This window comes from Protopterus annectens, chromosome 13.part0, assembly GCF_019279795.1.
Source record: "Protopterus annectens isolate FY-2018-M chromosome 13.part0, PAN1.0, whole genome shotgun sequence".
Classification (NCBI taxonomy): domain Eukaryota; kingdom Metazoa; phylum Chordata; order Ceratodontiformes; family Protopteridae; genus Protopterus; species Protopterus annectens.
The window spans coordinates 1189196345-1189218035 of record NC_056747.1 but is presented as its reverse complement, the minus strand read 5'-3'; the positions used below and the strand labels follow the sequence as shown (position 1 = coordinate 1189218035).

Sequence of the window (21691 nt, the reverse complement as noted above, 5' to 3'; positions counted from 1 at the left end):
CTAACACCAGCTTATTCATTCCATATAATCACAATATTTTACAAGTTTTTGAATAAGCAGTCGAGAGAGAAGTTTATAAGTTATATAAGAAGCAAAATATGAATAATTTCCATAATCTTACATCAGGAGTATGTTCTGCTATTACATCACTTGTTAATAATAATGATATTGTTACCAAAAATGCTGATAATGGAGGTGGTTTAGTTGTGTTAAATGCCTCGTTTTAAGTTAATGCAATGGAGCGATTGTTGAATAATGATGATTATATAAAATTACTAAAAGTGAATATAATAAAATTGTTAATGGTGTTTCTAAAGCTGTGTATGGTATGCTAGCTCAGGAGAAAATAAATACAGAATTGTTAAAATATTTGCATCTCCAAAGATTCCGTTTACTTATGGAATTCCAAAAATTACATAAATCTATGGTTACCCCGCCGATGAGACCGATAGTGTCTGTAAAAGGCTGGATTACTGAACCTATAGCTAAGTGTCTGGACACACAACTTAGAATAGGCTTTGATAGAACTCGTACAATAATCAAGGACACTACTCAATTTCTGCATCAACTATATGAATATTCAGGAATAGAGAGTACCAAAGGTTGTAGTTTTGTGACACTATGATGTTGACTTCCTGTTTACTGTAATACCTGATGATCTTGGAGTCCAATATATGAGAATTTCTACTTGACTTTAGAGAGTACACACAGACCTATATTAACACTTTATGTCACTTATTAATGTTGGCCCTATCAAATAACGTCTTCTTGTTCCAACAACTTTTTAAACAGGTATGCAGTGTGGCAATAGGTACACCTATCGCCAATACCTATGCAAACATTTTTATGTATATATGGGAATGTCAATATATTTTACCATCAAACAATCCATTTCTTGACAATATAGCCTTTTATTGGTGACTCTTGAATACCCTTTTTATTATATGTCGTGAAGATGTAGATATTTTTGAAAGATTTATAACTATATTTCATATACTCTAACCTTTCTGAAGTTTAAGAAATGTTTCTCTCATGACAAAATAGATTTTTTAGATGTTATGATCTTTAAAAATGAAAAGGGTGGTATTGAGACTATGTTATACAAGAAACCAGTTAAGAGTAATTTTTATCTGCATAGGAGTAGTATGCATCCTCAGTTCATATTTAATAATGTAGTAAAGAATCAGATGTTGAGGGCTGCTAAATGGAATAAGTCGATGTTAATATGGATTTACAACTTAGTACAACGGCTGACAAGTTTGTATTAAGAGGTTATAATGCTGGACAAGTTAGTGTTATTCAAAGTAGAGTTAGACAGTTACACCCTACCATTGCAAAACCTATTTTTTTAGCAGATTGCAAAACTAAAGCAAGTATGGAGGTGAATTATCAAGCACCTAGACTTCTTTTAATCTATAATAGAAATAATAAAGTTGTACAACAGGTGATAAATAAATATAGGCACATATTAAGTGATAATCTGTTATTCCTTCAAGACCAAAGTTTGGATATTTAATGTGAAACATCTTTTATGTTATAAAGAGCAACCTCAAACACTATTTCCCTTTAAAAATACAAAGAAAGGTACATTTAAATGTGGTAGATGCACTGGAGGTTACAGCATTCTCACATGTTTGCGAGTACCAGATCAAGAATGTTTGCACCTCTAGTGGGTGCATGGACTATCTGGTCCAAGGTGTTTGTGTTTACAAAGTCCAGGAATATCTAGGCCTATATGTTTGGGGTTATATAAGTATACCAGCTTATAGTGGGACAGTAGAAGTTGCCTATGAATACAGCACTGGGTTGAATGGTGTGGGCCCTCAAGTAAGTCCAAGTACAAGTTATGGGTTACTTAGGTCATAGAGGGTGACCTATAGCATGCAAAGATATGACATCATTGGACTTCACCTACATAATCTGGGCATGTAGAAACTCAAGCATGTCATCCTGTTAAACTAGTCTTGAGGTCAGTTTGTTGCTAATATAGATTGAGACACCTTCAGCTTTGGTCCCTGCCAGTACAGCAGCTGGCCAGCATATGTGGACAGTATCATAGCCCTACACTACCAGGATGCTCTCAGTAACTGCACAGACATCCACATTCTCCAGGGTGAGAAGAGCCTAGGGGAGTGCTGCTTCTTGATTAGGCTCCTGGCATTGAGTAGCAACACCTTTGGATTCCCCTGGATTGATGTAGCTTCATCAGAAAGTTTGTCAGTCTGGCACTATTGGTGAGGACAATCTAAACAAACAATTAAGGGGGCAAATTAGCCCATATTCAAAAGCCTAGATGGGTTGGATGCAGACCATCCTTAGCAAAGCATTGTCATCTGCTGACTATCTTCCCATGCTCACTAATCCAATTACTGAAGTCAATCATCTTTTGTTCATGTTGTGTAATCATCCTTAGTGAAGGTAGAATACTGCTCAATGCCAGACTCACACCAGCATGAGGCACACAGTCTGAGAGCTCCATGATGTCATTCTTCCTATAGTCCAATGAGATACATCTCGGGTCATTTGTACCCACATGGACAATGACTGAATCTTAGTCTATTTCCTAATTAAAAGTAATAAATCTGATTGCATCTACCTTTAACACCAAAAATACCCTCCACCAAAACTTTATGCAGCACATTATTAAACATAACCTGTATAATGTTCATAAAACTCTGACAGTCCGTATTATTTAAAATTATAGGTCTGCAATTTTTCATTTCTTTCTTTTCCCTTTTCTTTTTCCATATAAATGTGATAACCCTATCACATACCTCATCCTTAACTACACCATCCTGTGACCACTCATTAACCACATTTAATACCAGCACATTTTGCTCTTCTTTTAACTTTCTATATATGTCTCATAACCTATAACATCAAAACCTGATATACAGTCCACACTAACCTTATCCAGTACCATATTCAATTCATCCAAACACACTCGTCTTATCAAACTTTCAATGGTTTCATCTGAAAGCCCATAACACCCCACTTCACTTTTCCACTCTTTCCTTTCTTAAATGTGTTGCTAACATACAGTTCCACATTATACATTTGTGTCCTTCTGCTTATACATAACAATCCTGTCTTGATTTTATTTCCTTTATAATACTCACATTATTATTCTTGAATACTTTTACCAAAAAAGGAGAAAACAACCTCTTTACTTATCAAATTATACCACTACTTATATAATAATATTTTGATTTTTTTTTGTTTTCAGCAAAAAGTTCATTTTTTTTCTTAAAAACTCCATCAGAATTCCTTTCTATAGTACTCAACATCTCATTATACATATTCCTATATATATACATATATATATATATATATATATATATATATATATACATATATATATATATATATATATATATATATATAGCGTCATCTTTTTGCCTTTTCTCTAATTCCATTTCTAATTTTTTATACGTTTCTTAAATACAATCCACTATACAGACTGTAAGGAGTAAAATTCTCTCATAGATTCATAATCAACCCATAACTGATTTACCTCTCTAGCAGTAATCTCTTAATTCCTTTGCCCTCAACTATTGTACCCTTATTTTCACCACATTCAACCCAAATAACTCCATAATCATAAAAAAATACCATAACTCCACCTTTTACCTCACTCACAAACTCTTATAATAAAAATGATCACTTTCAGTACACTGATCACCTCTTTTATATGTCCACTTACCATTAAACCATATGTTTAACATTCCATATCTAATAGTCTCTTTTAATTTTCTTACATCCATCCCTTCTTTTTTTGTTACACTTTCTAAACCCACAACTAAAGTCCCTTTAACAATCATTTTCACATTTAACAACACATAAGGCTTCAACATATAAAACAAACCTTCTCTTTCTTTTATTGTATTAAAAATCATAAATCCATATCAGCCTAAATACACCCTCACCCCTTCTTACACCCACAACATAAGTTCTCCCAGCCCTTAGATAGTAAAATCTAATACCTTAACCTCTTCTCCATACAATAACACAACCCAAACAGCTCTCCATTCCAAAATTCCACGGAACTCTTATACCATACTACTTGTACTCTACAAAATACAAGATTTATCTCAGAAGTTGATAAATTACTTTAACCTCCCATTTTCACACCATTGCAAATTGACAAGTCTTCTATCTTTATTAATCCAGCTATTGACATTAACCAAAATAAATCTATCATCATCCCTTGCCTTTCTTTGTAATTGTTTGAGAGATTTTTTTTACATTTTCTCTTCCTTACCATTACCCTAGGCCCATCTGAATTTCTTTCTCAAACTTCCTTTACATTTTCTCTGGAAAATCAGATCTATCCATATCTATTTCCTCTTCTACATTCTCAACTTCATCAGTAATATTACATGCCTCCTCTTGAGTTATTTCACACCAAATAACATTTTCTCCATCATTAGATATTATATTTTTTATCACTTCCTGTTCTTGTTCATGAAACTCAGTGCCTTCAACATTCTCTTCACCAGTGTTAGATTCTTGGCTCTCGTCATAGTAAATCCAAACATGCCCCTCCTGCTTAAAATTCTGCATTCCTTTTTTACACTTGTTCATATGTCCTTTTTCTCCACATCTGAATTTAACACGTTCATTGATAAAATGATTAAAGTCAACTCAAAAAAAGAGGCCTTTGGCTGACAAATATATCGGACTGTTTCCCTGTTGCTAGCCACATGAATAGCATTGGGTAAATTTTGTAACAAAGTATTTTTCCCATTTTAAAATAACATCTAATTCCCACCCCCATTCCAAACATCTCTTTCATCTTTAACTTTAACAGTACTAGATACTGAATGAGACATTGATAAAAAATAATTTTTCAACTCGTACCTGAATTGAACAGGTACATTATTTTTTAACCTATTCCCATGACCAGAAAATATAAAGTCATTCTATTAAAAAAAGTCCTTTTTTTTACAAAAAGGTTCACTAATCCCTCAGTCTCAAATGTTACATCACAGAAATTTTCCTTTCCTAGATGAATCAATGATCTGATGCTCTTAGTAGTAAACCCTATGACAAAATTACATTGCCCCAAATAAAATATCAATAGTTTCCTCCTTCTAATTTCGTATTGTCTTTTGTTTTTAACAATATTTACAGTACCTGTTGATTTCACGACAGCTTCAGCATATGATTTTTTCGGGTCTATATCAGAACATTGAAGAATTAAAACTTCGAATGTTCTGATATCGAACACTATTCAGCGAATGATAAGAATAGCAAAGGTGCAGAACAGCAAATTCTTTCCTCGGGAAAGAATTCGGTTGGCCGTTTCTGTTGCTTCGCTATTCTTAGCACTGTGGTAGAAATTTACGGGTTGGGTTCAGGTAAGTGTGTGATTGTTTGTACGTTAGGGTTAGGGGCAGGTTAAGTGAGTTAGGGTTAGGGCGTGGGTTAGGCGTGTGTGCGATAGTGACAGATTTTAGGGTTGGGGCAGTTTAAGTGATTTAGGGTTAGGGCGCGGGTTAGGTGAGTGTGCGATAGTGACGGACCTTAGGGTTAGGGTTTGGGTTAAGCTAAGGGTAGATAGTAGTGTATGTTTAGTTTAGTGTAGCGTTAGATGTAGGAATTTAAGTGTATAAGTGTGGTTGCTGCTTGTTTGATGTGCTTGTGTTGTGTGTATGTGTTCCGGAGCAGCAAATTTTTTTCATGGGAAAAAATTTGCTGTTCTGAATGTTTGATATTTTTAGTTGAGATGTTTTGGGGCTGATGAAATAGCATTCACTATTTTCATCTTTCGATAACGTGATATAAACACATGTTTTCTGTACCTTCCCTACAGTTACATCCAGTCCATTTATCCCACAGTTTATTTCTCTTTGTGCTCCTTCTCATTTCTAAACTCCTTTTCCATAACTTCTGACCATGACCTTTCTGATTCTTCTCCTGGATCACCTTTCTCAATCAGCTTAACAAGCTTAACAGCAGGAGGCCCTTCTGATGAAATTTCAGTCACTGCAGTTCCTTCATTTGAACTAGTTTTAAAGTGAGCTAAACACTATTTGTACAATCCAAACAAACTCTCTTTCCTTCTGTCTAACAGACTATCTTTCTTCGACTCACTATCACTTCCAGAACCATCACCACTTCTTTCTTCCTCCTTCACCCTCATTCATGTAGCTTTTCCTGGCTGCTGCCTCTTTGCCAGAAATGGAAGCAGGAAGTGCAACAATAGAATGTCCGCACCCACACAAGAATAGAGGCTCTTTATTGAATATAACAGCTTCTATACAGTGTTTACATTATTTACAATATATACATTATTTACAGTTACTTACATCTTACATGACAACATTATATAACTTCATATATTTACAGTATTTCAATTATTCCTCCCCACTCCTTTTTCCACAATCAAAAATGCATCTTTTTCAAAATTTCCACTGATACCCATTTCCCATTATATTTTATCTAATTCAAGCTTTCATTCTTTGTGACCCATAAAACATAAAACATTTTTTATCAATTTCTTCCAATTTCTTTGTTCTTTTGTTTCCATAATATCCATATTCTATCATGTTCATGTTTATGTCTTTTACAATTTTAGTATAATTCATTACATTAATTTTTCCCACAGTTTTCTCACTCTCATAAAACATGTTCTATTGTTTCAATCTCTCCTCAGTGGTTAATTACTCTTTCCTGAATCCTTTTATAAGGAATATATACTTTAACAGGCAGGTTACTTATCATTAACCTCCACATAAAATCTTTACATTCATACATTTTTTGCTCCATCTAAGCCTTATTTTAATTGCATTTCATTTTTCATTATCTAAGTTTTTCCATGGATACATATAATAACGTTCCCTCATTATATTTTCAAACCATTCTTTTCTTTTTTCTGCACTCCCTATTTTCAATTTCCATAATAACATTTTATTTTAATACTCTTTAATCTCATTATTAACACTATTCTTCCATCTTTTCCCATATCTTAAACTTCTCCAAACATCTTTGCATTTGATTTTCATTATATCAACATATATTACTAAACCTCTATTACTACAATGACTCTCTCCACTTTATTAGAAAGATTCTTCCTGATATCTATAATACAGTCCCAATCCCTCACAATCCATACCTCTCCAACTACCCTGCTCTCAACTCCAACTTCAAAGAATCTAAAGACCTTGCCTCACTCTTACTCCAATTAATCTCGATCAACCTCTCTGGCAACATACATCCTAATCCCGGACACTTAGACAACCATGCTTCTAACCCTAACTTGTCTTCCTCACCCTCTCACCATAAATATCTCCTTTTTGCTACTATTAACACCCAACGTTTATGCAATAAACTCCTTATCCTTCATACCTGGCTATCACATTACCACCCTGACATTCTCTCTATCACCAAAACATGGCTAAAACCCCACATAAAAGATTCCAGAACTACCCCTCCCAACTACAAGATCATAAGAAATGACAGAACTCTAAAGAAAGGTGGTGGAGTAGCCCTACTTTTTTCCTCCTCCCTAACAGTGACACCCTTTACCAAGCCTATACCCCAATTTTCAACAGCTGAACTAACCCTGGTCCTCCTGAAAATTAATAACCATAAAAACATATGTATAGCTGCTCTTTATATTCCACCAGGAAATAACATCCCCATTATTGAAGATATCCTCTCTTGGTTCTCATCCAACATAAGCAATGAAACTTTACTCCTAGGTGATGTAAATATAAACTGGACTTCTATTCAATCACCTACAGCACCACAGAATATAAACCTATACAACTACACCCAAATAATTACTTCTCCTACTAGACTTAATAAAGATAACTCCGGTAGTATTCTGGACTGGATATTAATTTCTCACCCCAACTCCATTTCTGACAATGGCACCCTACCCAACTCCCTCAGCGATCATCTCCCTGCCTTTGCTTGTCGCTCACCATCTTCCTTCCATCTTCACCACAACTACATCACAACTCATACCCTAAAAAACGTAAACCATCTAGCTTTCTCTGACTCACTAAAACTTATGAACTGGAACCCTGTAAAAACCCTCCCTCTTGACGATGCTGTTACATACTTCAATACTACATTCATTAACCTACTAGATAGCTTTGCTCCCCCCAGAACTAAAAGAATCAAAACCAAATCCACCCCTTGGCTAACTAAAGCAACTATTAAACTCATGCATCTCCGAGATAAATCTTGGAAGCGTTACCATAAATCTAAAACACCTAGCTCCCTTACTGAGTATAAACAACTCCGTGATAAAGTGAAAAAACAAATTGCTTTAGACCGAAAGTCCTACTATTCCAAGCTTCAAAACAATCATAGATCCAACTCCAAAACATTTTGGAACAGTATATATGCTCTCCTCTCTCCTGGCAAAAAAACAATCCCTGCCCCGACCCTAACTCTCCAGATCATATCTTAGCTACCCAATTCAACTCTTTATTTATTGATTCAATAGCCAAGCTCACTACATCATTCTCCAATAACTCTTCTACTCCACCCTCACCCCACACCCTCAACTCTACTCACCTCCCCCCCTTTAACATACAACCTATATATCTGCACACCATAAAAAAACTTCTACTAAAACTAAAACCATGCTCTCATGCCCCAGACAACCTTCCATCTAACTTTCTCAAGCTAGCTGTTGATGCCATAGCCCTTCCCATCACCATACTTATCAACCATTCAATCCAAGAATCCTACGTACCCCTCCTCTGGAAGAAAGCGTTCATCATTCCCCTCCACAATGGAGACAACAATACTGAAATCTCCAACTTCTGTCCTATAGCCATCCTGTCCCCTATCTCAAAAGTCCTTGAAAAATGCATACACTTGCAACTCCTTCCCTACCACCTAAACAATGAATTTAGCAAACTGTACTTGTTTTACTACGTGGTTTTCTTCTATATTTTAAGTAAGTAGTTGGATTTAAACTTCCATTTGGATCCAGGTCATTTGTTTGATACATCTATAGAGGAGGTGCAGTTTTTCGTTGTGGTGTTCAACATGGATTTAGACCTGGACATAGGACTACCACTGCCCTTCTCTCCTTCCTTGACATCATCAACCATGAATGAGACTCTGGCAACATTGTATCTAGCCTTCTCCTTGACTTATCAAAGGCCTTTGATACTGTTTCCCACAACCTTCTCTTGTCCAGACTCTCTCTTCTCAATCTCTCCCCCTCCTCTATTAACTGGTTTTCCAGTTACCTTTCTAATAGACAGCAAGCCGTCAAGTGGAACAATAGTACCTCTTCCTTCCTTCACACTCCACAAAGAGTTCCACAAGGCTCAATACTGGGTGCTTTACTTTTTAACATCTTCATTAATAATTTTCATCAGTGCATTCCTAATACCAAACTTGTCCAATACGTGGATGATTCCACCATAATTTGCTATGCTCAATCTCTCCCCAAACTCATGCAACTAGCACAAGATGCCTTCTCTTGTACCAAGTCTTGGATGCTGATCACCTTGCTCTTAATGCATCCAAAACCAAAATCATGATCTTTACCCCATCTAAAACCACCTCTATCGATAAAAATTCCTTCTCCATAGTCAGTCAGAATAAGATTCCCATTGAAATAGTCTCCCATACAAAACTTATAGGTGTTACCATTGATGAACATTTAAAGGTTGACATTCATATACAAACTAGTATTAAGAAAACACACCAAAAGCTTGGAATGCTGTATCGTCACAGCCGTTATCTCACTCCATCACCCAAACATATACTTTCTATTTTCTACCTCATCCCCTCTCTCTTGTATGGAGCCCCTCTCCTCACCAACCTTCAATCCTCCCTAAAGTCAAAACTGTCATCCTGCTACAATAAAATCTCTAAGTTTGCTATTGGGACCAAATCCTCCTCCCACCACTGTGATGCACTCCACTCCTTGAACTGGCTGGACCTCCCCCACAATCTCTCTTACATTCAACTGTTAACTGCTCACAAACTCATTTTCAAGCCTTCTAACTGCCCTTCCCTCTCCTCCATACTCAACTTGCATCATTCTGACAGACTACTCAGGTCCAGTAACCAGAACCTCCTCGAAGTGTACAAACCCTTACATGCACCTGGGCAATTTCTACTGTCTTTCTCCCTCACTCGCTTATGGAATTCACTCCCCCCCCACATTCAAATCACCCAAAACCACACCGCCTTCAAGACGATGCTCCATTCCCATCTCTCTTCTCACTGGGAATGCTCATGCTCATACCCCACCTGACTCCCTCTATGTCATTTCTGCACCCTCATCCTTTTTTCTTTTCCTCCTTTCTCAAAACTCACCCTAGTGGCTCACTTAATTTCATTTTCACTCCCTCTCCCTTTCCTCCTTTCTCATAACTCACCCTAGTGACTCCCTTCATTTCATTTCCACTCCCTCTCTCTTTTTCCTTTCTCATAACTCACCCTAGTGACTCCCTTCATTTCAATTTCACTCCCTCTCCCTTTTTTCCTTTCTTATAACTCAGCCTATTCATCTTTCACTGTTCTACTCTCTTACTAATTCTTCCTACCTCTCACCTCATGAAACTTTCAGTGCATAAGTGCCTGCACTCCAAATTATACTTACGTACTCCAAAATACTTATGTTTTAATTTCATTCAATGCTTTGTTACAACACCTTGCTCAAATGTTATTATTCTGTCTTCTATATTACTGTTTTTAGCAGTTTTGAAAATTGTATTGTACTTAACTTTGTTGATATTAGCTTTATAATAATTGTAAATGGAGCTTTTCTCCCCGGGCTTCCATTAAAAATGGGCTCATTGTGACCCAATGGACTTTCCTGGTTAACAAACTGCAAATAAAATAAATTTACTACATTCCTGTTTTCTTCTTACAATCCCTTCAGCACTTTATGCAGATTCAATACAGCTGAATGTACAACAGGATTTATTAAGCCCTAAATGTCCTTCTTCTTCCTGCACATACAAAATTCCTCTCCTTACAGGGTTTACTCATGGTCTCCATATGAATGAAAATATAATCAATAGCAGTTCTTTTACATATTTAGACGGGATCATTTACACACTTGCCAAATAGGCAAACTTACCTAACAAAATAGAGTTTATTAAATAAACCTTTTTCTTATATGATAATCTATATGACCTCCAAAATATGCATATTTCTCTCAGCTTTTGCATCATTCTTTCCCATTGTCTTTCTTTCCTTGTATTAAACCCAAACAATCTTCCTAGAATATCTACCTCTTCATCATTAAAGTGAAAACCACCTCCCAATAATCCAGTTCCTTTATTTTTATCCTTGTTGATACCTAGACCAAGCATATTTAAATACTTCTTTTAAATAATTCCTTTTGTTGGACAATCCAAGTATGTAATTTTAAAATGATACCAATATGGTCCACTAATTATGTATAAGCAATGCAGATGTCAGGTACATTTTCTGTACACCTAACTGATCTGTTTATTTATCTGCTCATGACGTTTTAAACTGTTTTTTAATGAAATTCAGCTGTAATCTAACATGTGACTAATTAAGACCTTCTATTTAAACAGTCGCCTCTTTGAAGGAAACTGTTTCTGACTTGAAAAAGCTTGGTATTACCCAAGCGAAAGCGCTTGTCTGATTTTGCTGTTTTCAATTTGCTGACCTTTTGGATTTTTTATTACTCAATACGGAATAAAGGATCTGCCTTTTTTACGAATTATTGTCTTCATTTCACGGTCTTGGAGCTTCTTTTCCTGATATTTAAATACTTACTTAATTTGCTAATTCCTTGTTCCATCCATTTCTTGTTTTTAGTAATTAATACTACATCGTCTACATAAGTAAGAATAACTGGGACATAAATCCCCTCTATTTTCCTATACCTTGCTGTTTTCAGTTCTCTATTCATTGCATTTACAATCACATTCATAGCTAACACAAAAATATGCTGCTTGCTGGACAGCCCTGTCTTACCTCACACTCTTTTCTTATTTCTTCACTTAACCGTCCATTTAATATTATTTTAGTAATAATATTCTCATATACTAATCTTATAACTTTTATTACTTTTTCGCTTACATTATAATCACTTAATATACTCCATAATTCCTCATATTGTATTCTATCGAATGCTTTATTTACAGCTCCAACCAATACTTCAGTTTCCACTTTTTTATTTATAATATCGCCTATTACCTCTCTTAACACCCATAATAAATCCTGAGTTCCTTTCCCTTTTTTTCCAAAAATCATACGTTCCATCAGTCTATCCACACCTTTTCCTGATCTTTTCCCTGTCTCTCCAACCAAGACTGGACTAGACAGTCAAGAGGAGAAGGTAAACACTTGCACCACACCACACCACACTCATCACATAGTCATATTAAACCTACACCTCCAAAACCCACACATAGAAACACAAAAACATTCACGGAGGCTCTCAGTAACACTCTGTCTAAGCAACAGAGACCTCCAAAGCAGAAATGCAAGCAACCTCCACCCAAAACACAATCCAAATGACACATGGCCCACAAACTCACCATGTCACTCAACCACAGCCCATAAGGAAAAACAACGTACCCAACACACTAGTCATAGGTGACTCTATAGTCAGGCACACGGATGTCCGACTCACCAGGCTAAACAAGGAGAAGGTTACTGTCAGCTGCCTGTCAGGTGCCAGGATCCGTCACATAATGCACACACTCAGGTCACTCCACAACAAGTATAAATATGACTCCGTCATTGTCCAGGTTGGTGTGAATGACCTGAAATGTACCTACCTGGACTACATGAAAAGAGACATGGAAGAGCTCTCCGATCTTGTAGCCCAGGCAGATATGACCCTAGCCTTGAATAGCATCCTACCATCACCCAGAATGATACCACAGTACAAGGACAAACTGATTGACTTCAACAATTGGCTAAGTTTCTGGTGTCATTCTAAGGGGATCCAGTATCTGTCTGCCTGGGATGACATGGTCAACAGACCACAATGCTTTCCCGGAGATGGCCTGCACCTGTCGCCCCTGGGATTCTGGATACTGGCTAAGGCTCTTGCCACCCCTATAGTGCCTTTTTTAGGCAAGGTTCAAATGACAAATTCACCACCGTAACAGGTACAGGCAAGCAAAAACTGAGGGTAATGCTACTCAATGCTAGAAGTCTAAACCTCAAAATGCACTTACTCGAGGCACTCCTTAAAATAGAGAACACTGATATCTGTGCAGTGACTGAGACCTAGTTCAAGGCTCCAGAGAGAACCCCTGCATTACCAGGCTGTAATTCATACCACACCTTTCAGCCATCTAACCTGGACTGAAACACTAAAGGCAGAGATGTGTCCATATTCATTAAGGATATCCACACCTCAATGCTAGTTGCTCAGCATAATGCAGCCAAGATTATCCAAGTGCAACTAACTCTGGGAGAAACTGCAATCCAAATTGTAGCTTGCTACGGATCCCCCACCATGCCCTGGGATTCCCACTCCTCCTTTCTTCATATACTGGAAAATATTAGGGTGCAACCAAACACCCTAATAATGGGCAATTTCAACTACCCCACCATTAACTGAGGAAACTACTCATGTACCAACTCCTTCGCTCAACGTTTTCTGGAATTCATAAATTCCAATGCCCTGGATCAACTTATCCACACTCCCACCAGGGGCAACAATACCCTAGACCTAGTCATTACCAACATGAGCAACCGGTGTTTCACACCTAAGGTCAACTCCTCGTTGGTCAGATCCGACCATAAGCTAATCACCCTAGATATCCACATCCCGCCCCCACCCCCCATTAAGGAAACTGCCGTAAATAATTTCTCCAAAGCCAACTTCATGCTTCTTAAGACAGAAGTGGGAAACTTCAAGACACCCATGCGTATGGACAGTACAGTTACGGCTGCCGTATCCTACACAAATGCCCTCTATAAGCACTTACACGAGTGCATGGATCATGCTATCCCTAACGGGACCAAGACACTATCCTCCAAAAAAAGGAAGCCAATCTGGTGGTCCCCTTCCATAAACAAACTCTACAACAGAAGAAAGAAAATGTTGCAAAAGAGAGTGAACTCCCATGAGTGGAGGAGCTCCCTGGTCAGCATCAGTAAGAAGCTGTGATCCCTCATAAAATCCTCCAAAGTGAGTTATGAAAACAAAATCACCACTGATTGTAAGGACAACCACAAAGCATTCTATAGCTATGTCAAGAATCTCAATGGCAACACACAGATCAGCTCTGAGTTACAGCACAATGGCACGAAATTGACAGAACCAACTGATATTGCCAACATCCTGGCAGATAGGTTCAGTGCTAACTTTTCCCCCCTCTCACCCCCTAAAGGGCCCACATCTATACATAAAGAATTCAGAGTCCCTGTAATTACAACTACGCGGGTAAAAACGCAGTCTCTAAAGCCAAGAACACAGCATCCATGGAACCGGACAAAATCCCAGGCTGCGTTTTACACAGACTTCAGAATGAACTGGCTCCCAACCTAAGCACCATGTTCAATCATAGCCTCACTTCAGGCATTGTGCCCACTGAATGGCACACAGCAACAGTTATCCCACTCCACAAAGGAAGAGCCACCACGGACCCGAGGAACTACCATCCTATTAGCCTGACGAGCCTGGCCTGCAAGGCCATGGAACGTATCATCATGGAATTTATAAACAAGGACATTGGTAATCTCCAAACTCTGGACCCCATCCAGTTCAGGTTTGTAAAAGGCAGATCATGTCTCCTAAACCTGATAGATTTCTTTGAAGCAGTCACCAAAGCCGTAGACGAGGGTAAGGTGGTTCACACAGCCTATCTTGACCTCACCAAGGCTTTTAATACCATCCCCCATTCTGGAATTTTATTATTTATTATTTTTATTGACATTTGTTAACCGGGTTGGTCCAGCTAGGCCAAAGGCCCGTTTTCAGTTGAGACCCGAGGAGAAAAGCTCCAGTTACATTCAGACTACAGTTTACAGTACATAAAAAGACAAGTACACAAATTATCTGTACAATTTTGATTTGAAAAAGATTTGAAAAGAAAACTGAAAATGTATGCATAAAGCAATTATACAAGTTGCCATTTTACAAAGACACATATCAACATATTAGTATGCAATTTTAAAAATGTTCAGTTATAAACATTGGTTAACTAGGTAAGGTACTATATGCTTTTTAGGTGTCAGAGGTGAGAGAAACAACAAGTGAGGTGGGGGGACTTAGGTAGGGTTATGGCAGGGACAGGTTTTGGTGTTAAGTAGATGAAGTTTGAGTTCCTTTTTAAAGTGTGATGGGTGTATAATGGAACGTATGTCTAAGGGGAGTTTGTTCCAGGCTTGAGCTACAGAGCATTTATATAGAAGTTTGCCCACATTTTTCTTAGGTTGGTCGACAACTAGAAGTTGCTGGTTAGAGGTGCAGAGGGTCCAAGATGGGGAATAAGTAGAGACAAAAGAAGAGACAGCTGGACAGGAAGATGCTCTGTATAGAATAGTGTGCATTATTTGAAATTGTTATAGCAGCAGTAGTTGTGGGAATTCAAGCCATTGTAGAGAGTTTAGGGCTAGACAGTGATGTGAATTGTAAGGAGAGTTAGTAATGAATCTAGCAATTTTGTGATAAGTTTGTTGAAGTTTGTTCAAGGAAGTGGCCTGAATATTAGTACTGGGGCAGCATAAAGAAGTGGGGGAGGAGGAATGCTTGTGCCAAGGAGAGTCTAGCATTAGAGGTTAGGAATTTTATGTTGCGATAAAGCAAGCCTAGTTTCTTGTGTGTGTTTTTTTTATGCATTGGAGTAAGTGTAGGTTGAATTTGAGTTCATCATCTATAATGACACCTATAAATTTTGTGTGGGGTTCAGGTTTAAAGATTGTGTTGTTGGAAGATGTGATAGCAAAATTGGATTTATGGTGGGAAAGAGATCGGGGACAAAGAGCAACAGTTTGGTCTTTTTCAGGTTAAGGATTAGTAGATGATCAGACAGCCACTTTTCAGTGGATAGAAAGGTGTGTTGGGTTCAGAGATATTGCTGGAGATGGACAGGAGTGTTGAGTCGTCTGCATATTGGATGGAGGATGACTGTTTATAAGATGTATATAGTTCATTTGTGACAGTAGGGGACCCAAGATGCAGCCTTGTGGAACTCCAGTTGGGACTGAAATATAGGGAGAGCAGGATGAGTGCCATCTAACTGATTGCTTCCTGCTAGAGAGGTAGCTGGAGAACCAGGCAAGGGAGGTAGAAGACAGGTTGAGGTTTGCAAGTTTAGTTAGTAGGATGGAGTGACAGATGGTTTCAAATGCTTTGGAATGGTCAAGAAAGAGACAGGATATGAGTTGGTTGCTGTCTTGAGCTTCAACTATGGAATGAGTGAAAGACAGGAGGGCAGTAGATGTGCTATGGTTAGGCCGGAAACCATGTTGTGTGGGAGTGAGGAGGTTGTGCTGGAGGAGATAGTTAAGAAGCTGTGAGTGAATGTATTTCTCGAGTATCTTAGAGAGGGGGGATAGGATAGCAACGGGGCGATAGTTAGAAGGGTCTGTTGAGTTGCCTCCTTTATGGAGGGGGATAGTGAAGAAAAATTTCCAAATGGAAGTAACTGTAGCTTCCTGGATAGCTCTGTTGATAAGAATAGATATGGGAGAGGCTATAGATTCAGCAGCAAATTTGAGGAAGGTAGGAGGGAGACTGTCAGTAGAGGGAGAGCAGGGTTTAAGTTTCAGAAGTGATTTAATGTAGGAAGTGGACACAGGTTGAAAGGAGAAGAGATTTTGGTTGTGAGTATTGGGAGGGGTTGGTGGAGTTGTAGAGTTAGTGTTGGAGGGTGTGAGATTTTGGATTGTGTCAATAAAGTGTTTGTTGAGGAGAGTAGCGGTTTCCAGAGGAGATGTATTAGGGTATGATGAGGGGTTAGAAGGGCAACCAGGGGAGAGGATTTTGTTAAGAGTAGCCCAATACTTGTGGGGGTTGGATTTGTTATCGAGTTGAGCAGAGTTATAGTAGGATTTTTTCTTTACTGATTAGTTTCTTAACTAGATTCTGTAGTTCTCTGTATTTATATAGTAGGAGAGGTTCCTTTGTTTTAAGCCATGCTTTCCAGGCGCACTTTTATGCATAAGGGATTGAGTATCCTTAGAGAGTCAGGGAGGATAGTTTGATTTGATTCTAATTTTCCTGGAGGGAGTGAGGGAGTTCAGGGTATTCAGGAAAATGTTGTTAAACTTGTTGACAGCATCATCGAGAGGGATTAATCTAAGGATGGACCAGTCAAAACTAGATAGTATGGAGTTGAATAAGGAGATATTAAAGTTGGAGAGCTTGTGATAGTCTCTGTAAAGGTGGGGACTGCGTGATTGGGTGAAGTGTCTTAGAATGGAGGTGGGGAGATGATCACTTAAGGAGTTGGGTAGGGTAGTGGGGCTATGGTAGAGGTAGGGGGTGTTAGTGAGAATCCAGTCAATGGTGAAGCTGGATGAAAAGTTTTTATGGAAGTGGATAGGGGATGTTATCAATTGATGGAAGCCATGTAGGTTGATACTGAGTTGGGGAGAGTCTTTTATAAGTTTGGACCAATCTATATTCACATCTCCTAGAATGAGGGTTTCATAGTTTAAGTTGTGGCTAAACCAAGATAGGATATTTTCTAGCATGGGCATATTATTTCCCGGAGGAATGTAGATGGAAGCAATAGCAAATTTCTTGTGTGGATTTAGATGGCAATTTAGTTTGATAAGTTCAGCTGGACGGAAGTTAGGAATAGGGATGGAGATAGGTGAGAGGTTAAGGCTATCTGAGTAAAGGATGGCTACACCACCTCCTTGTTTTTGGGAATCTGTCGGAGCAGTAAATATTGTAGTCAGGTGGGAGTATTTCTTTGTTAGTGATGTGAGGCTTCAGCCAGGTTTCAGATAAGGTAACGATGTTAGGGGTGGTATGGGCTATCCATGTGTGTAGTTCAGTGATTTTGTTAGTTAGCCTTTGTATATTTGCTGAGTAGCTAGTTAGGTATTTCTGTAGTGAAGTGATTTGATTGTGAGAATGGGCATGGTTGGGAGTGTGAGCAGAGGGAGAGGTACAGGGACGATTGAGTGGTGAGTGAGTGTGGGGAGAAGAGAGGGGGCCTGAGTTGGGGTGGATATCTACAGAGCTGAGCAAGTTATTAGTTAGAGGAGTGTGTGGAGTATAAGGTAATAGGTAGTTGTAGAGTTTTGGTTTAGACTTGGACGTATATGTATAGTTCTGAAATATAATTAGTTTGTGGAGACAGGTGGTAGAGTAGTTGAAGACAGATGGGGAGATACTATATGAGTTACTTGTTTGAGGAGTTGCATAGAAGCATGAGTTGGAGGAACATGTAAGTGGGTGGAAAAGTTAGGAGTGATAGGAGGTAAGAGCAGAGAGTACTAAGAGAAGTGTAGTGGTATACAGAAGAGAATGCACTATAGGAAGTGTGTTGAGAAATTGTAGAGTGTGATAAGCTAAGTAGGGTTGGAGGTGGGGCAGTTCTAGATAGGTAGTTGATGGGCTGGGCTTAGTTTGGTGGTAGGAGGAGGTCTGTGAGTGGATGAACAGACAGGAAGGGGAGGGAATAGGATAGTATAAAGGTAAGTGATGTGGGAGTGGGTGAGAATGGTGGTAGGGTAGGGAAGCGAATTGAGGCCGAGCATACCGAGGGCGAACGGAGCTGGCCTACACCCATGGAAAAGATATCAGGAAACAATTAGAAAAGCAGGTTAGTTTGGCTGATGTGAGAGCAAGACAGGTGGGGGGGGGTTCAGAGAGAACTAGACAGAGTAGCTCTGTAAGATTAGAAGGTAGAAGATTAGAGTACAGACCCAGGGGACGGGCAGAAAGGATAGTGGGGTGCAGTTCACAGGGAAGAGACTAGAGAATAAGCAGAGGAGGGCACAGCAGTCAGAGAGCGAGCCAGTTAGGGAAAAGATAGAAATATTGGGAGGGCAGGTTAGAATGGAGAGAACAGGAAGCGGCCCAGAGATATGCAGGATTACAGCGAGAACAGGAGCACCAGTACAGGTAGCAACTACAGGATATAACAGATTAGGCAGGACGTACTTAAGTATGCTCTTGAAGTAAAGGGAGACATCAACAAAGGGAATTTGACTGCAGGAGGTTCCAGGCAGGATCGGTCAGTGGGCTTAGAAGCTGTAGAGTTTATTGCTAACCTACAAAAAGGAAAAGAGATAAAAAGAAGGGTTGGGCAGAAATAGGAACTCAGGTAAGTGAGATACTGAAAAACAACTGGACAAGGTATTAGTGTATATGGGGGGTGTACAATGTGCTTGAGGTTGTAGTATGAGAGAGTGGCTGCGGGTCACAGCTGCTAGTGGGACTGGTATGAAACGAGGACAGAAGAGGAGGGGAAGACCTCTGGGTGTTCAGGGTGTAAGGGAGAGAGTGCAGGTTTGAGTTCAGGGTGGAGAAGTGCAGTGTGGGTAGATTATATGTAGGTACAGTTGGGGCATAAGGGAGAGATTCAGGGAAGAATAATGTAATACGCTGTTGTGAGTAAATCAAGAAATGGGATCATATGATAAGCAGCAACAAGAAATATGCAGTAGTACAATATTCAATACAATACGGTCACTAAAAACATAAGAATTGCAGCTTTAGCATGTACAAGGAAGATATAGGAAAATACAACAGATGTACTCAGCAGTTTAAGACATTTACCTAAAGAAACGCCAATGCAGAATTAATCAGCAGTAAATAACAGTTCAAGCATGTCAGACACTTACTACAGGTCTTATAGAGCATTTAAACTAAGTTTTTAAGCATCCAAAATAACAGTTCAAGCATGCCAGGCACTTAATATAGGTTTTTATACAGCAGTTAAACTATGAGAAAGGATGTTTTGGCCCAGAGTGTCCAGGTCAGAGAAGCACAATAGGGTAAATAACACTACAGCAGTCTGGTTATATACATAAACAATGCACAGCAGGGAGGACGCTAGTTAAAGCATATAACCATGTATATCAGCGTTATTCCGGTGTACGATTTGTAGTATAACAACAGCAGTCTGGCTTCTAAATATACAATGTATAGAAAGGGGAATGCTGATAAATGCTAGAAACCAAGTATATCAACTTGCAGCTAGTGCACAAATGGGATTCGAGTGCAGCTGGTTGTCACTGTCTGAGCCTGAGTGAGAAAAAAAACGCTAAATGGGGACATTTGTTGAAAATAATCAGACCGGCACCTGGGCCACAGCCCCTGAAGGTAGAAGAAGCACTATCCTAATGATTAACACAACTGCTGGATATAATAGACAGTTTCAGGTAGTATAATCGCTGAAAACCACTCACACAATGACTTAGTTACATCAAGTCTGGTAAAAACAAGAGTTCTATCCTAATAGAATGGATAAAGTAATTAACTGTTATTTCCACAAGAACACGGACGACCACGTGCTATTTGCAAGCAGTAAAAACCACCCAGGTAACTCAAAGTATGACACAGGAGAGACAGCAAGCATCTAACATGTAGTGCGATTTCAATTTGCAGTATTCAGAATTCCAACAGTAGTCCAATAACATCGTACAATCCGCTTAAACACATAGTAGATATAAATAGCAGAAATCCTGTAAAAACGCTTACCTGTAAGGCCAATGCACACTACAGGACCACTGGCAGATAGAGGGGAGAGAGAAAAAGTAAAGATGGTGCGGGAAAACCACGCATAAGATTTAAATGCCACAGAGGATTATGGATAACTTACATGAATGCCATAAGGTGGAAGGGGCAGTAATGGGGGATAGGGCAGGGACAGAACCAGAAAGAGAAATAGCAGTAATCAGGGGGGGGGGGTCCACGGGGTGTAACAGGGTGGAAGGTAGACAGAAAAAAAGAAAAAATCAGATTTGAGTAAATGGAGCAGGCAGAGTAACAGAAGAAGTATAACACTAAGTGTTGAAACCAAAGCCCAATGCAGAGGGAAAGGCAGAGTGGGACCTACACCCATGGAAAAGATCTGAGGAAACAATCAGAAAAGCAGGTAAGTTTGGCTTATGTGAGATCAAGAGAGGCAGGAGGAGGGGAGGATTCAGAGAGAACTAGACAGAGTAGCTCTGTAAGATTAGAAGGTAGAAGATTAGAGTACAGACCCAGGGGACGGGCAGAAAGGCTAGTGGAGTGCAGTTCACAGGAGGAGAGACTAGAGAATAAGCAGAGGAGGGCACAGCAGTCAGAGAGCGAGCCAGTTAGGGAAAAGATAGAAATATTGGGAGGGCAGGTTAGAATGGAGAGAACAGGAAGTGGCCCAGAGATATGCAGGATTACAGCCAGAACAGGAGCACCAGTACAGGTAGCACCTACAGGATATAACAGATTAGGCAGGACGTACTTAAGTATGCTCTTGAAGTAAAGGGAGACACCAACAAAGGGAACTTGACTGCAGGAGGTTCCAGGCAGGGTCAGTCAGTGGGCTAAGAAGCTGTAGAGTTTATTGCTAACCTGTAAGGACAATGCACACTACAGGACCACTAACAGACAAAGCGGAGAGAGAAAGAGACCTATAGATAAACTCACTAAGCTAGGTATAAATCCCTATGTCACAAGATGGGATGCCAACTGGCTCACTGACATAACCCACACTGTGAAAGCTGCAGACTCCAAATCTGACTTCAAACCAGTGACAAGTGGAGTACCACAGGGTTCATTCCTGTGTCCTCTCCTGTTTGGTATCTACTTCTCTGA

The 21691-nt window shown here is 39.1% G+C and overlaps 1 protein-coding gene across 1 annotated transcript in view; it reads right to left on the bottom strand.

Annotated features, from left to right (window-relative positions):
* Nucleotides 1–21691, bottom strand: part of LOC122788034 (parathyroid hormone/parathyroid hormone-related peptide receptor-like) — a 916427-nt gene that overhangs the window by 886390 nt on the left and 8346 nt on the right. The window contains exon 2 of the mRNA XM_044054954.1: nucleotides 4307–4603. Coding sequence (XP_043910889.1) covers nucleotides 4307–4603 — 297 coding nt within the window. The remainder of the gene's footprint in view (nucleotides 1–4306; nucleotides 4604–21691) is intronic.